This window comes from Elephas maximus, chromosome 1 (assembly GCF_024166365.1).
Source record: "Elephas maximus indicus isolate mEleMax1 chromosome 1, mEleMax1 primary haplotype, whole genome shotgun sequence".
In the NCBI taxonomy this organism is placed as follows: domain Eukaryota; kingdom Metazoa; phylum Chordata; class Mammalia; order Proboscidea; family Elephantidae; genus Elephas; species Elephas maximus.
In genome coordinates, this window is record NC_064819.1 from 60247715 (window position 1) to 60262907 (window position 15193).

The 15193-nt window shown below is 40.3% G+C and overlaps 1 protein-coding gene across 4 annotated transcripts in view; it reads left to right on the forward strand.

The window, feature by feature from the left end:
• The window catches only part of JARID2 (jumonji and AT-rich interaction domain containing 2), a 317022-nt gene that overhangs the window by 160304 nt on the left and 141525 nt on the right, over positions 1 to 15193 (forward strand). For all 4 annotated transcript variants that reach the window (XM_049884288.1, XM_049884305.1, XM_049884315.1 and 1 more), the window contains one exon: positions 8365 to 8506. In XM_049884288.1, the coding sequence (XP_049740245.1) occupies positions 8365 to 8506 (142 nt within the window). The remainder of the gene's footprint in view (positions 1 to 8364; positions 8507 to 15193) is intronic.

Here is a 15193-nt window from a genome sequence, read left to right on the forward strand (position 1 = left end):
CACCAGCAGGCTTTTCTTAATTTTGAATAGACCACTTAATCTTTTACAAAATATATTCATCTGAAAAGTGGGTGTGCAGCTGGATCTGTATGTGAGTGAGGTAATGAGAGAACTGGGAAACCACTGCCCCTCCCAGTCGTGCTACAGACAAAACACAACTTGGAACTTCTAAGTGCCTCATATTTATTGTCTTGGGGAATAAAGGCAGCCGGAGAGGTCTGGGCGAGGGGGGGCATGGTTGTATGCTTATACACAAATTACAACATTCATCAGGACACACATATGTAGAATTTGCCCATTTTATCCCTGTATCATGAAGACTGGTACACAAACTAGTAACTTTATGGCATTTTGTTGCCTCGCGCTAAAGCCAGCTTTGCTTTACCTTTGTAGAGGTTTGCTGATATTTCAGAGACTGTTTCTTTTGATGCCATTTGTGGGATAAATGCAGTGATTACATAAAGCATTAAGGATGTGTGTGTGCATCATAATTTTTTAAAAGTGGAATGTCGTTAGTTATCTGCACATATGCAAGATTATTGAAAAGTGCAAGTAGCATGATTTGTAAAATGAGGTCTTGGCCTGTTAAGTTTTCTTAAGGTGTCTTGTTGGTCTCCTTTATCTATCAAAAAAATACATAAAAAATGCCCTTGTGCTCACCTCTACTGCATGACTCTGAAGTTCCCATGCTCTGTAAGGAAGCCATTGTTCTACACTTTGCATAGCCGCCTAAGTCCTCTGGTGTCTTTAATCACCTTTCTTCACGGGGAAGCCTGCTCTTGATCTCTTGGTGTGGTCAGTACAGGTTCCTTTCTGCTGTGGAACCCTGCTCCTGGTGGGCAGTTATAACTAGGGGCCTGATAGGCATGTGTTTGCCTGGCTTGCCAGTACACAACTAAAGGGTTAGGGATGAGGTATGGAGTAGAGGAGTTGTGGCTTGGGATAGAGGAGTTATGATTGGATGCAAAAGTAGAGCTTCTCACTGTAGAGTAATGTCGTTGTTTATTCAGTAGTTGTTATTATCCAATAGATACTACACTTGTTCTGATTGTTAGAAGAATCACATTAAGGCAAGGAATGTGTGAAAAGGACTAGAGTGTAGGGAGAAAGGGTCTTGCCCCAAAGAAGTAAGGAAGTCGTGGTGCCAAAATGCTCAGGACATTTTACTCACTGTTGCAATCATCAGAGATGAAGTAACTTCTGGGTCGGTCCAGAAATCTTTCTTGGAGACCAAGGCTCCATCCACTGAGAGACTAATGTATCCCAGTACAGCTCACCTGTCAGCTTGTTGTTGTCAGAACCCCTCACTGAGGGAGTATTCCAACTGTCTGGTAGCTCTTGGTGAGGATGAGGGAAGGAAAGGTCTTTTGTCTCTCAGTGGTGTTCAGCCATTTAGGGATTTAGACAGCTAAAACAGGGCCCATTTGAAGTACTAGCAAGGATCTGCTCATTATGGAAATATGGCATGCGTGGTAGGTTTGTGCCTTTGTGGTTGAAGGTGAAGAAATGCCTTCTGGTCTCAAGGGTGGTCTGTTTCTTTTGCTGCTAGTGTTTCTTCAAATTCAGTCACTTGCTTGATTCTGAAAGAGGGAAAAAAAAAAAGATAAGGTCAGACATTTTCCTCACCTACCCAGTGGCCTAACTTCTCTATCCTGATAATTATCACTGTGCCAGGTTTGTATCTACCTCATTTTCTCAGAAAACAACAAAACAAAAAAAGGGGCATGCAGAGGAGGTTTAGATCACTGAGAAATGTTTTTGGGGGAAAGAGTCTGTTAGTGGTAAACGGCTCTTATGGGATTATAAGTTTTATTTGGGGAGAGGCCTCAGACTAACAAACCATGTTCCCCCTCTATCTTGGGCTGTTTTGAGGGAATCAATGGGGATATTTTTGGATTAGATTTTTTTGACTAGAGTGGGGAGTCACCATTGCTGATTGAAGAGTAGACAAAGGGGAGCCCCAGGCTGCTCAGGGATTTGAATGAGGGAGGGGGGGTAATTATTTGCGATAAGCCGAGGTATTAAACCATTTTCATTTATGCATCGCTGATCATGAGTGTATCAGTGATACCCTGCCCCATGACTGTCATTTGTTCTCAGGCACATCTGCGTTTTGCCATGGAGAACGTGTCACTGGACAAGCTTGGGCTTGGCTTCACAGACCTGTGCACCCTCACCTCTTTCCCTGTAACCTTAGCATCGGTCGGAAGCTGGTGACCTAAACTGTACAATTGGGCTTAAACTCCCGACTCTACCTACCCTATTTAAAAAGAAAATTCAGTTTTTCTTCTTATTTCTAATATTATAAGTTAAGCCATTTAAAAATTTCAGTGAAAATAGACTTTCTTTTTCATAATGACAACGGCAAACTATACGTTCTGAATACCTCAGGGAGAGTCCTACCTCAGTCCAGGAGGCCTCTTTTATAATTTTTCTCTCAACTCAAAGTGCTGTAGCACCCTACCGCCGTCTCACCGCCCCCCCCCCCGCCAAAAAAAAACCCCTACTAAGAAATTGCTGCCGAAAATGAAAGCTGTCTTTGGATGCATGACTGTTTAATATGTAATGTGATACCTTGTGTCCCAGTGACAGGGTGACAGACGGCACTGGCTCTATAATACAGAAATTACCTTTTGTGCATCTCCTCAACAACAAAGCTAAATACAGTGACTCTCCCTAATATGCTAATTAGTTTGGCGTGCTCCAGATGTTTTAGAAGCACTGGAACAGTTTCAGAGGTCTCCTTGTTTTTTCTTATTTAACCCTTCTAGGCAGCATCACTTTTGTGGAATAGAGACGCTCGATTTTTCCTTTGGTTTTGAATTCTGTCATGTATGTGTAGCTGATGGGAGAACTGAGTAATCTTCTGGGGTGGGGATGGGGAGGCTAAAACAAAATTTATAAGGACCGGAAGTTCTAGTCCCTCTTTTTCAGATGTTGGGAATGAATTATCTATCAATGTGTTTGTGTTTTGAAGTCTATAGTTCTCATCAGTTGCTCAGCTCTGAAGTTCCTTCAGTGGAAGGAATCTTTGGCCTAATTTGTGTTTCTATTTTTCCATACCACTGCCCCCCTTCCGCCAGTTAAAGCAAAAGGAGGAAGATCATACACATGTTTCCAAGAAGGACACTGGTTCTCATTCCCCCTTTCTGCTGCTGTCCCAGATTCAGAAAGAAGCCAGTTTTGTTGTATTGCCTTACGCGGCCTTGATAGCCTTTTCATTTCTTACTAATTTGGGAGAAGAGATGAAAAGCTCCTGAATGTGGAGAGCCATTGATGTCAGGGTTCTGTTGTATTTGCTTTCTTAGGGGTTCTCAGCTTGTGAGAATGGATGTGGCTTTGTGGTGACTGAGTGGACTTTGGCCTGTGACACGCTGCTCCCGTCAGCTGATGGTGACTCGCAGAGGTTGCAGGCACAGTCCCCAAGCAGCCTTCACCAGAGTGATGTGTAGTTTTCAGCTCATATTTATTGCTTTTGTGAAAGACAATAGACATGCTTTAATTTAAGTTCAACCTACTGAATATTAATAGAGGAGAACGAATGCTAATGTGAAGAGACTGAAATCTTTGGGCCATTCAGTTTCCTCTATTTAACCTCGTCTCCCCAACAAAGCTTTGTGTTGGTGGGGGGCGGGGTTCGAAAAAATAAAACCGCCTTGTATGTTTGTAGGAGGGGATGCCATTTCATTATTTCTTGTTGACTAAAAATAATAATTTAAAAAATTGGTGGCAGGGCTTTGTTAGACAGGAGAAATAAAAGGCAGCCCACGTTAGCTTGTCTTAATGTTATCAGAAAGGCTGTTCTGCCCTGTGGCATCATATCCCATCGTGCTGACCTGGCTCTTCTGGATTGGGCAGGCTATATGATTTGAATTAAAACATTAAAAAAAAAAGGGGGGGGGGCTGTCAGTATGCTGAAGACATTTAAGGAAAAAAAATAATGAAAGCAAAAGAGAAAGCACAGACTTATCCATTTGACTGTCTACCTAAAAATGTAAATTTTATCTGTGCTGATACATGTAGAGTGGAGGTACTCAAAATCGAAAAAGATGTAGTAGTTGATCACATGCAGAATAAGACAGTCCAGCCCCTTCGCAGAGGCCATGAAACACTGTGGGGTGGGTGTTTTAGCTTGCACAGTGGGCAATTAATGCCCTGTGCTTGGAGCCCATTTCCCTAATCTGGACAATGAATCGGATTTAGGTAATCCATGTCTCTTCTGGTTCAGATAGTCATTTTTAATCCTCGAAATGGGGGGAAGTCTTAGAGTCCTTTTGCAGATGAGTCTGATTAGGGACTGAGACAATGGGGTCACTATTTTAATTTCTTTTAATGCTTTTATATTTTTTTTCGGAGCAGCCTCTGTTTGGCCTCATATTGAGTTCACACACAATCAATTAAAACTCCCAGGTATTTTTCATGTAGAGTCTTTTAACCCACTTTTCCTCCCATTTTTACGTTTATACACAACATTTTCACTGTGTGTTACTTTTTTGTGAGAAGTTTTATAAGCAGGCCTTCTTTGCCCCAAACAGAATTTTGAGTGTGGATGGATTGTGATAGATTGTATCAAGTTCCTTTATTTCCCTGGGATTTAATTCCCATTAGCCCTGAGATTTATAGTGATTTAGGGTACCCTGGTGGTGTAGTGGTTATAGAGCTTGGCTGCTAATTGAACGGTTGGCAGTTCGAATCCATCAGCTGCTCCTTTAAAACCCTATGGGGCAGCTCTACGCTGCCCTATAGGGCCTCTATGAGTCGGAATCAACGAAGGCAATTTGTTTTTTTTTTTTTGCTTTTATGGTACCTAGTGCTTCTTTTGGAAACCCTGGTAGCATAGTGGTTAAGTGCAACAGCTGCTAACCAAAAGGTCAGCAGTTCAAATCTGCCAGGTGCTCCTTGGGAACTCTACAGGGCAGCTCTACTCTGTCTTGTAAGGTCGCTGTGAGTCGGAATTGACTCGATGGCAACGAGATTTTTTTTAATCCTTATCTTGCTCTCTTGTACTTACTTTCTTTTACATGGTGGTTATTTTTTTTTTAAAAGAATTATTTTATTTGTTGCTGCTGTTACTGAAAATATATCCAGCAGAACATATACCAGTTTACATAGCGGTTCTTAAAGTTCAGGTCAGCAAAAGCAGCAGCAGTATCACCTGGGAATTTGTTAGATTCAAACACTCTGGGAGTAAGGCCAGACCAACTGTGTTTTAGCAAAGCGCCCAGGTGATTGAGATCTTTGCTCAAGTTTGAGAACCCCGCTGCTCCTCAGGATCTACCGAGGTTATTCTTGTCAGAAGGAAAAGTAAAGTGGTCATTGAATAGCTTAACTTTCTCGTGTTAGTTGGCTAAATTGATTGCTTGCTCGCTCGCTCACTCACTCAGCAAATACTTGAGAAACTGTTGGGTAACAAAGGGCATATAGCACCTAGTCCTTTCTTATTTCTTTCTTGATCCAAATATAGCTTCAGAGCAACCTCTTCCTCCACCACCACCACCGCCCTTTTTGCCCCCTTAGGTGCACTGCAAATCTTGCTTTTGGTTTTGTATGGTATGGCCCCTCTTCCTTCATTTGCGATCTCCAACCCTCTCCTGTCACTTTCTCCTTGCTGGACAAGCGCCAAGTTCCCTCTTTTCCCTTATTACCAACTGCTACATACAGAAGTGGGTGTCTTGGATTCTTCTCATGTAGGTTTTGTATTGATTATGCCTCTATCCCCAGTGTCTTGGGATATACATATAGTAGTTAAGTAAGTGAATTCAGATTCCTACCATCCTTTCCTTCTTTATTTTCTATTGTTATTATTATTAGTTGCTGTGGAGTTGATTCCGACTCGTGGTAAACCTGTGTGTTGCAGGGTAGAACTGCTCCATAGTTTTCAAGGCTATGACCTTTTGGGAGCAGATTGCCAGGCCTTACTTCTAAGGCACTTCTGGGTAGATTTGAACTCCAAACCTTTTGGTTAGTAGTAAAGTGCTTAACCGTTTGCACCGCCCAGTTGCTGTTGAGCTGATGCCAACTCATGGCAACCTCGTGTGTGTCAAAGTAGAACTGTGCTCCATAGGGTTTTCAGTGGCTGACTTTTAGAAGTAGATCACCACGCCTTTTATTTCTTGTACATATAGACTGTCGAACAATTTCAGCTAAAACCAAGAGTATGTACACACACACACACTTAAAACGCGCACACTTCTTTTTTCTCATTAATTCTACATATTCTGTAACCAGATTTTTTTATTTGGAATTTCCCATTCGTTTCAATGTGGTAATTTGTGTATCTCCTCTTTGTTTTACAAATATGATTTATATCCCTGGACCAGTACTTGACTACATTTTGTCTGTATCATTTCAACTGCTTGGATGGGCTGTCATTCCGCGCCCCCCCGCCCCCCCCGCCGCCCCTGTAAAGACATCACTAAAGCGCTTTAATTTAGCACTGCTTATTAGAAATATTATTTGAATCATATATATAATTTTAAGTTTTCTAGTGGAAACCCTGATGGCGTAGTTGTTAAAGCTATGGCTGCTAACCAAAAGGTCCATAGTTCAAATCCACCAGGTGCTCCTTGGAAACTCCGTGGGGCAGTTCTGCTCTAGCTATGAGTCGGAAACGACTCTACGGCAATGGGTTTGGTTTTGGTTTGGAGTGCCACATTACAAGGATAAACAGGTGATGTTAATTTTTATATATTTGAATTAATGTAGTAAAAAATATATTTGAATTAATGTAGTACAGACAAAATATTTCCACAATTTATGAAATTATTGAGATGTTACAATGTGAAACATTCAAATTAATTGCAATTAAATAAAATTTAATGTCCTTATTCACAGTAGCCCTCCAGCCATATTTCCAGTGCTCACTAGCTGATGGGACTAGTGGCTGCTGTAATGGATAGCACAGTTCTCTCTGAAATGTTGATCACATTCATAGACTTCCATACAATTATGCCTCCTTTGGCCTTACTGTGTAAAACTCCCACATTTTCTCTTGGGAGTTTGTATATGTTTTTATTTCTGCATTGTAGTTATAAATCCTAAATCCACATTGTCTAAGTGATAGCCTGAAATTTTACGTACTCCATTTTATTAGATTTCCAAATTTACATTATTGCTCATTCTGAAATGATGTGAAAATAGATAGATGGAGGAATATATGCTTAAACAGGTAAGGCGCATGGTTTCGTTGCAGTATACTGTGTTTATCGTGAACATTTTGTCAAACATACAGAATATTCTGTATAGTGTTTAATGGAACTAACAGGAAACATTTTAATTTCCATCAGAAAGCGACTTAATACAGGGAAGTTGGTGCAACGGCTGGAAGAGCAAAAATCCAGGGGCCAACCTGTACTTATGGCTTCAAGGTCAAACATTGTAGCTCTGAAACTACAGATAAGATAGGTTAGCATTGCTGCCAGTGGCCAGCTCCTTATAGCACGAAGCCAATGACCAGAAAGTGGACAGTGGCTTCTAGCCACTGTAGACACTTGTGCCTGCATAAGCATTCCATTGCAGAACCTAAATTGTATCCCAAAACCCTAGCTGCAAGGGAGTCTTGGGCATGAAGACAGGGATTTTATTCAGCCTTCACCCACCAGTGTGGCCTTACTGCTTGTAATAGTACTTGTTTCTTGAATCTCCCAAGGGCTAGCACCTCCTTCCCTAGGGCCTGTTTTACATTCTGATTACCAAAAGCATAGCCAGAGTCTCCAGGACTCTTGCTCCATCCGTGGATGGTGGGTGTAAACGTAGTCATAGAGAATCTTTTGGAACATTCAAAGACAAATCTTGGTTAGGGTCTATAATAGATTGTTGTGAAGAGCAACTGGTTCCATAGAATTTCTAGTTGAAGACGTAAGATGGTCTACAAGATAATGATTCTTTTTTCTTGTGAGGTAGTTAGTGATTCCTGAAGGCAATTGAAAGAGATCTTGTCCATAGAAAGTTCGAAAGTCAATTTCAGCATTTTTAGACTAAATATGTAGCAGTTGTAGGATAAGTAGTTTGGTAATATTTGAAATGTCTTTATTCCTTTTGACACCCTCTCCCAATCCTTTTTTTTTCCCCCAGTCCCGAAGACGTACTTTACAAAAGAGCCCGGAAGTATATTATTATTACAAATATCTGCTCGATTTTTCCACCGTTCATTTTTTTTCTCCCCCCCCCTCAGGCATTTCACTCTTAAAAGTAGGAAGAGATTTGAGCCCTCCCCCCCATTCAAAAGGGGTATATGTACTTCTTGATTTTCTTCTATCCACATTCCTTTGTCTCTTCACCAGCCATTGCTTAGGGATAACTGTGGGCCAGTGCTGCTTCCTGATGTCATGTGTTTAAGTGTTTGTCCCCTTCTCTCATCTGTAGGGCTCCTTGGTAATGGCCAGTCTAAGGGATTAGGACCAGCATCAGAACAGTCAGAGAATGAGAAGGATGACGCATCCCAAGTGTCCTCTACTAGCAACGATGTTAGTTCTTCAGATTTTGAAGAAGGGCCGTCGAGGAAAAGGTTAGTACCCAAAGCGGAAAACGTTGGCACCCGAGACCAGGGGCTGCAAACTCAGGTGCAGCCTTTTGCCACACCGGAACATAAGCCCCTGCACCTGATCAGCTGATTTCAGTAGAGGAGCCAGAATTCTGGAGGTTTGTCCGAAGCTTCCTGGTTTTTAAATATGGCTTAGTCTTTCTAATTAAAAATCAATCAGCCAAAAAATTCTGTGAGCCAAACTAAACGTGTTGCTGCCATAAGAATTTCCCCCAAAGTTGCCAGTTTGTTATGCCTGCCTTAACTGGTCATTTTAATGGAGTCCCATCGGTAGCAATCCTGAAGAATATATTGAACAGTATTTTGTTACTTCTGAAAGGAGTTGTTTCTAAAAACTCAAAGAATTAAACGTGTTTCTTTTAAAAAAAAAAAAAATTTTTTTTTTTTCTTGTTGGGGAAGTAAAATTACGTCCTGTGCATTTTAATCCATTGACTTACAACCAAGTTAGTAGCTGTGGAATTGGTTCTTAAAACTAATTTATCAGCAGATATTTTTGTATGACTTTTCTTTAATATGCTGAAGAGTTTTATAAGGAAGTTGGCCATCGTAGTTTGATAAGAGTTTGTGGTTTCATGGTCAAATAGTGGCAGTGATATTGTATAATACTCCTTTTAATTTGGTGTTTTCAAAACCCATTGCTAGTGTCTGCCTTATTTTATATTGCATGCATTGTTTACCCCTTTTTTTTTCCATTTTAGAACTTATATCTCATTTCATTACTTTCCCATTCACATACTCGATATTTTCCCTGGATCCCTAGATTGATGACCTTTTCTTAGAATCTGTTAGTTTGAGAGTTTCGGAAAAGGAAGGAAGAAAAAAATTCCCTGATCTGGTCCCTTTGTTTACTTATTCTGCAGAGTTAGAGTTACTTTTCGGAAACTGTCTAGCCGTGTGTATGTCATGAACAACTGTGTATTAATGGGAAATTGTGAAAAGGACAAGATTAGCTGCTTAACAGAGCTGTATTTGGGATCTGAGGTTTGAAACGCATAGCTCAGTCTTATTTTCATCTATCATGCAGTGTCTTTGTTTAGCTCACAGTATGCCGAGTGTGTTTTAACTGTATTAACTTCTGTCCTCATTTTGTCTCAATCCTCAGTGCCATGTCCTAGAAGATGCCATTAGATTTGTTATTAGTACATTTTGATCTGCCAGTGCACTGGGCTTTGTGCGTTATTCTTTTTAAAGGCACTTCGGCAAATATCTTAATGACAAGCCTATTATATTACGGATAATGCCATAATGAACCTTTTCCCCAACCCACCCCTTCCCTCCATTTTAAAGATGAATCATCATAAAAAAGAGGGACTTCAAGGCTGTGTAATAATGTATCAGGAAATTATTGGAGTATGTAATAATAACATCTATTATCCATGCTTCCGAGCTTCGGTGGGTATTCATGCCTCTGGTGTCATCTTTCATCTCCATTTGGGGAGCAGAATTGTATGAGTCTGTGAATGGAAATGACAGTACCGGCTCCTTTAGCTCTGTGGTTGTCCCTCATGCTCCCCTCTGGCTGTGAATTGGTCAGCATGTGGTGTGATGGTGATGATCAGTAGGCTTCATTTACTTGGAGGTGGCTCCTGCTCCCCTCCTCCGAGTCCCTCTCCGAGATGACAGTGTTGGTGCCCTCCCCTTTGCAGTGGGACCATGATGTTGTATGGTAGCTGTATACTGAGCTTTTATTATCAATGAAAACCTACCAAGGCAAATCTGCTTTAATTATTAGTGAGCCAAATCTCTTGTCTATACTGAATTCGTATGGACTCGTGTTAATGACTCATAAGAGCTTATTACTTGGTTATAGTCACACTCTAGTAGTGAAATCCATCAGAGACATGTGTGGACAAAGGATTAACAGGCTAAGGTAGATGTGGGTCTGATTGGAGTAGCCTTGAGTACAGAAGAAAGAGAGGGGCATTTGCAGCTTTCAAACGGGTTGTGTAGTTAGGGTATAGTTTTTTTAGCAAGTATACGATGAACGATCATTTTTAAATTAATACCTTCAGGTTTTTAAGCACTAATTTTTGATTCCTCATTGGTATTGTGTTGATGTAGTACGAACCTTGCCTTCTGAAGGATGATGGATGAAGTGGAGCTTGAATTCCTGAAGCTTTGTGAGTGTACTGTTGAGATTGCATGCTCAGCCTCCCTCCATCCTCACAGACAGTTTACCTTTTCTAATAAGCTGATGGAGTGTGCTGTCCCTGGTGAAGATGTCAAGTCAAGCTCAGAGTAACTGCCTAAAGTGGTTATTTTAAAATGCCTTTCAAGCACTGCCTGCTTTGTTGACTAGGTAACATTTCTTACTTTGGGTCTAAAATTCCCTGAACATCATAGATACATGGATGAGGATGTTTGAAGGTTCCCTTTCGGTATTTGAGTTCCTGGGTGATGAAGATGGTTGAAGGCTTAACTACTAACGAGAAGGCTGGTGGTTTGAATCTACTCAAAGGCAACTCTGGAAAAAATAAAGGCCTGGTGATCTATGTCTGAAAGATCACAGACATTGAAAACCCTATGGAGTGGACCTACGCTGTAATACATGGGGTCACTGTGAGTCAGAATTGACTCAACAGCAAAAAAGAAAAGAGAAAACCCTGGTGGCGTAGTAGTTGAGAGCTACGGCTGCTAACCAAAAGGTTGGCAGTTAGAATCCACCAGGCGCATCTGGGAAACCCTATGGAACCGTTCTCCTGTGTCCTGTAGGGTTGCTGAGTTGGAATTGACTTGACTGCAGCTGGCATGGTGTTGGTTTTTTGGCATTTAGACTTTTTTTTTCAGACCTTAGCCAGTCTCATTTTCCAACCTGCCAGTTGGAACTAGTACTTTTTTTTGTCAGATGATGCCTGTAGCATGTTTTTAAAAAATCTCCAGCCAAAGTCTAAATCCAAAGAATTCAGGTCACATTTTATGCATTTGCTTTGGAAAAAGCATTCTCTGTCTCTCTCTCTCTTTTTTTTTTTTTAAAATTACATGAATTGCTAGCTATTCTTGTACACGTAAAATTATTCCTGACGTGTACATCATTTTAGGTAGGTGCTTTTAAGATGAGTTAATGATGCATTTTGCCTTGGTCAGCAGAGAAAGAAAAGAAGGAAATTTCTGTTTGACTTCCTTCTTCTGAAAAATAAAATTTATCTGTGTATGTGGGGTGGGGAGACCAGTGCAGACCTCAGTTCAGACCTTAGCCGGTCTCATTTTCCACCCTGCGAATTGGAACTAGCATGTTTTTTTGTCAAATGACGCCTGTAGCATGTTTTTAACAAATCTCCAGCCAAAGCATCTCATGTGTTTACTACGTGTTGTTTTTCCGCAGTAAACCCCTTAAACTGTGTTTTTCCCGATGTACTTGTTGCCATCGCTTTTCCTTGAAGTTAGGAATCTTTTGGGCGGATATAAAAGCAATAACGTCCAGAGTTCCTATAGGGTTTTGCCTTTTTCTCGAATTTGTTATTCTTTTCCTTGGTATATTTCTTTATGCAGGTTTTTTAGAAAAGGTATTTTTAACTAACCATTTAAAGGTTATTATCTAAAATCATTCTTTGGAAAAGGGAAAAGTCAGCCCCTCTTTAGAAGCTCTCTGCCTACTCGGTGGACAAGGCAGCCCAACAAATGGGGGCAGGCTGGACTCAGATCACCTGGAATGCTGGGTTCTTTCAATTCCTTAGTGTTAATTTTCTTTTGATCATTGTGGTAGGTGAATTATAAAAAATTAAACATTAATGGAGTTTTTTTCCTGTGTGGAATGGAAATTCCCTTCCGAATTTGGTGTCCATGCCTAGCTCCTTACCTGCTATGACCTTATATTGGCCGTTCTGTTACATTTGGTTGTTTTCGTAAAACTTGTGTTGATCCTTCAAGTATCTGAGTATTTGCAGAAGCCAGAACAGACAGATAACAGGCAGGTGTGGACTGACCATCAGGAACTCTTAGGAGAATGAGTTTGGAGATGGGGTTATTTGACTGGTAGAAAGAAGTAGGTGGTGATGGTATTCTTTCAGGTGTAAGTAAATGGAGGATCCAAAATTGATGATTTCAAAAGATACAGCAGAATTCACAGGTATCACTGCGCTTTGAAAGGTCTCTTTATGCCACTTGACTTTTACAGAACTTTTACATTAGTACCTGTTGTCGATAGCTGAAAGAAATCCTTGGAATTTCACTTTTGTGATAAAAGGCTGAAATAGCATTCAGCGTTTGTTTTGCGGTGAGCCTTTAAAGAGGCAGTGCGTACCTGAACGGCAAGACTGGCTCTGCCCAGCTCCTTCCTAGGGAACTGTACTGGGCATCAGGTAATCTAATCTCTGTGAGCATCCGTGCTTTTTCTTGATTTATTTTGTGCATCCGTTAGCAAGATGTGTCCTAAGATATCAGAAAAGTCTCTGTGTTACTTGGTATGATTTGGTAGATTATTTTTGGGCCTGGGAACACTCAAAAGAATGTCTCATATAAAAAAACTAAGGGTAATTGCTTCTTCGATTGTCGCCATCTCAGCTTATGAAAGGCTTCATAGGAATGCTGTACTTGCAGATAGCGGGGGAAACCTGTATTTATTTTACTTTATTTTTTTTTGGTAGAGTAGATGGGTGGAGGGAATAGGTAGTAAAATTTTAAAAACAGTGGTATTTCTTAGGGATCTCTGGGAAGCTTTATATGTAGCGTAGTGGTTAATAACATGGACTGGAGCTGAACTAGGTTGTCTTATTCTGGCTCTACCATTTACTTGTTTTGTGACCTTGAGCAGATTATATAACCTCTCTGGTCCTCAGTTTCTTCATCTGTAAAATGTGTATGGCGGTAGAAACCACCTCAAATGGTGCATTTTGTGAATCGAACATATTAGTTCATAATGAGCCCTTATATGTGCGTTAGTTGTTAACAGCTATCGTCTGTATACGTGAGACATGAATTGCTACATGTGAATGAGCATGTTCATTGGCAATTTCTCAAATATATGTTTGAGGAATTATGATTAAATACAATTTGTGATTTATATCTTTTCTCCATGGTGCCCCATCACAGCAATCTTGTAGGCAAGTGGAAAAGTGTGGGCACGTGTCCCTCTTTGAAATTATTAAGTCACAGGAAGGACTCTTGCGGTGTGACTTTCTTCCACAGAGGTTGGTGTGACCAGGTATTTGCATGAACGAAGCTGGCAAGAGTGGGGTAAGATTGTGGTTTGAGAAGCCGAGGTTGGTGTGCAGATTCCGTTGGAGCTATTCACACATTAGTCATTGCCACTCCTTTGGGAACAACCTGTTTCTCTAGTACTTAATACTGAGATCGCTTATAAAATATAACAACCTAGTAGGTTGTTCAGTGTATACTACTTTTTGTATGCTAATACACTTTATAAAACAAACTCCAAATATTTTTCCAGGAATACTTAAAAAAGTGCAGATGCTGCTGCAGGGGAATAACTCTTTTCTTTTTGTCAAACAAAAGAGCTGCTTTATTTTAGTTAGGCCTTTGATATACTGTAAGACTTACTGAGTTCAAAGTTACTTAGTCCTGTTCAAGACTGTTGAATTTTCAATGTAAAGAGTTATTTTGGGGGGTGGGTGCTGTGACTTAATGAAGTTTAGCTGTTGAATGTGAATAGATGTTGAAAATGATCAGAATTCTCCCAGGCTTTTAACAGGTATTCCTTTCACAGCTGATATATCAGTATTACTGTTTTCCTTAGTCTTCTCGTTCTGAGTTACTTCGCTGGTGTAAAATACTTTCCTGCTTTCCAAGTTTGAAGGGAACATAGTCTCAGGTGCATAGGATTCTTGTTTGGCAGCATGCACTCACTGTTACAAATTGAATTTATTCAAGAGAGGAAATCGTTAAGAACTAACTATTGACATCCATCAGAACTGTAAATTTTTAGCAACTTTTTACATATCCCTTTAACAAATCCATCAGTAGTGTTAAATGCCCTGTCCCCAGAAAACAAAGCAAAATAAGCAACAGCTTTGACCAGTTTCCCTGAACTTTGATTTAGGGTTAAAAGCCTCCACTGTTGTTATACTGCTGAGATTGTTTTATAAAGGAGAGATTAGCACTATTTTTAATTTTAAATTAGAGAGCTGTTTTGACTGAAATATAGTCACTACTAATAGGAAGTAAACAAAGGGCAAAATGTGGGAATAGAATTTTTCATGGCTGCACTGATAACAGCAAAAGGTAATTTTGGAAGTCATTGTAGATATGTATCCAGCCAGTGGTGTGGATACTACAGAACCTACCTGCTTTCTTTGTTTACGTGTGTGGTTGCCATTTCTGGTGCTCTTGGTTCCTTCCTATAGAGATCCAGGTCTCCTCGTATCATTTTCCTTTCACTTGAAGGACTTTCTTTTAACATTTCTAATATAGGTCTGCTGGTGGCCTGTAATCTTTGCAGCTTTTATGTATCTGAAAAGGCCTTTACCCATCGTTAGTTTTTTTTTTTTTTTTTTTTAAATTTTGAGAAATCCACCTTAATTTTTGGAAGGTATTTTCTGTTGGTTATGGAATTCTTGGTTAACACTCCCCCCTCCTCCATACTTTAAAGATGTTGCATTGCCTTCTGGTTTGCACTGTTTCTCTGTGTTTTATTTTGCTTAACATGTATTGTAAGTGGTTTCTTCTGCAGTATTTAATCTGCTGTTAACTCCCGT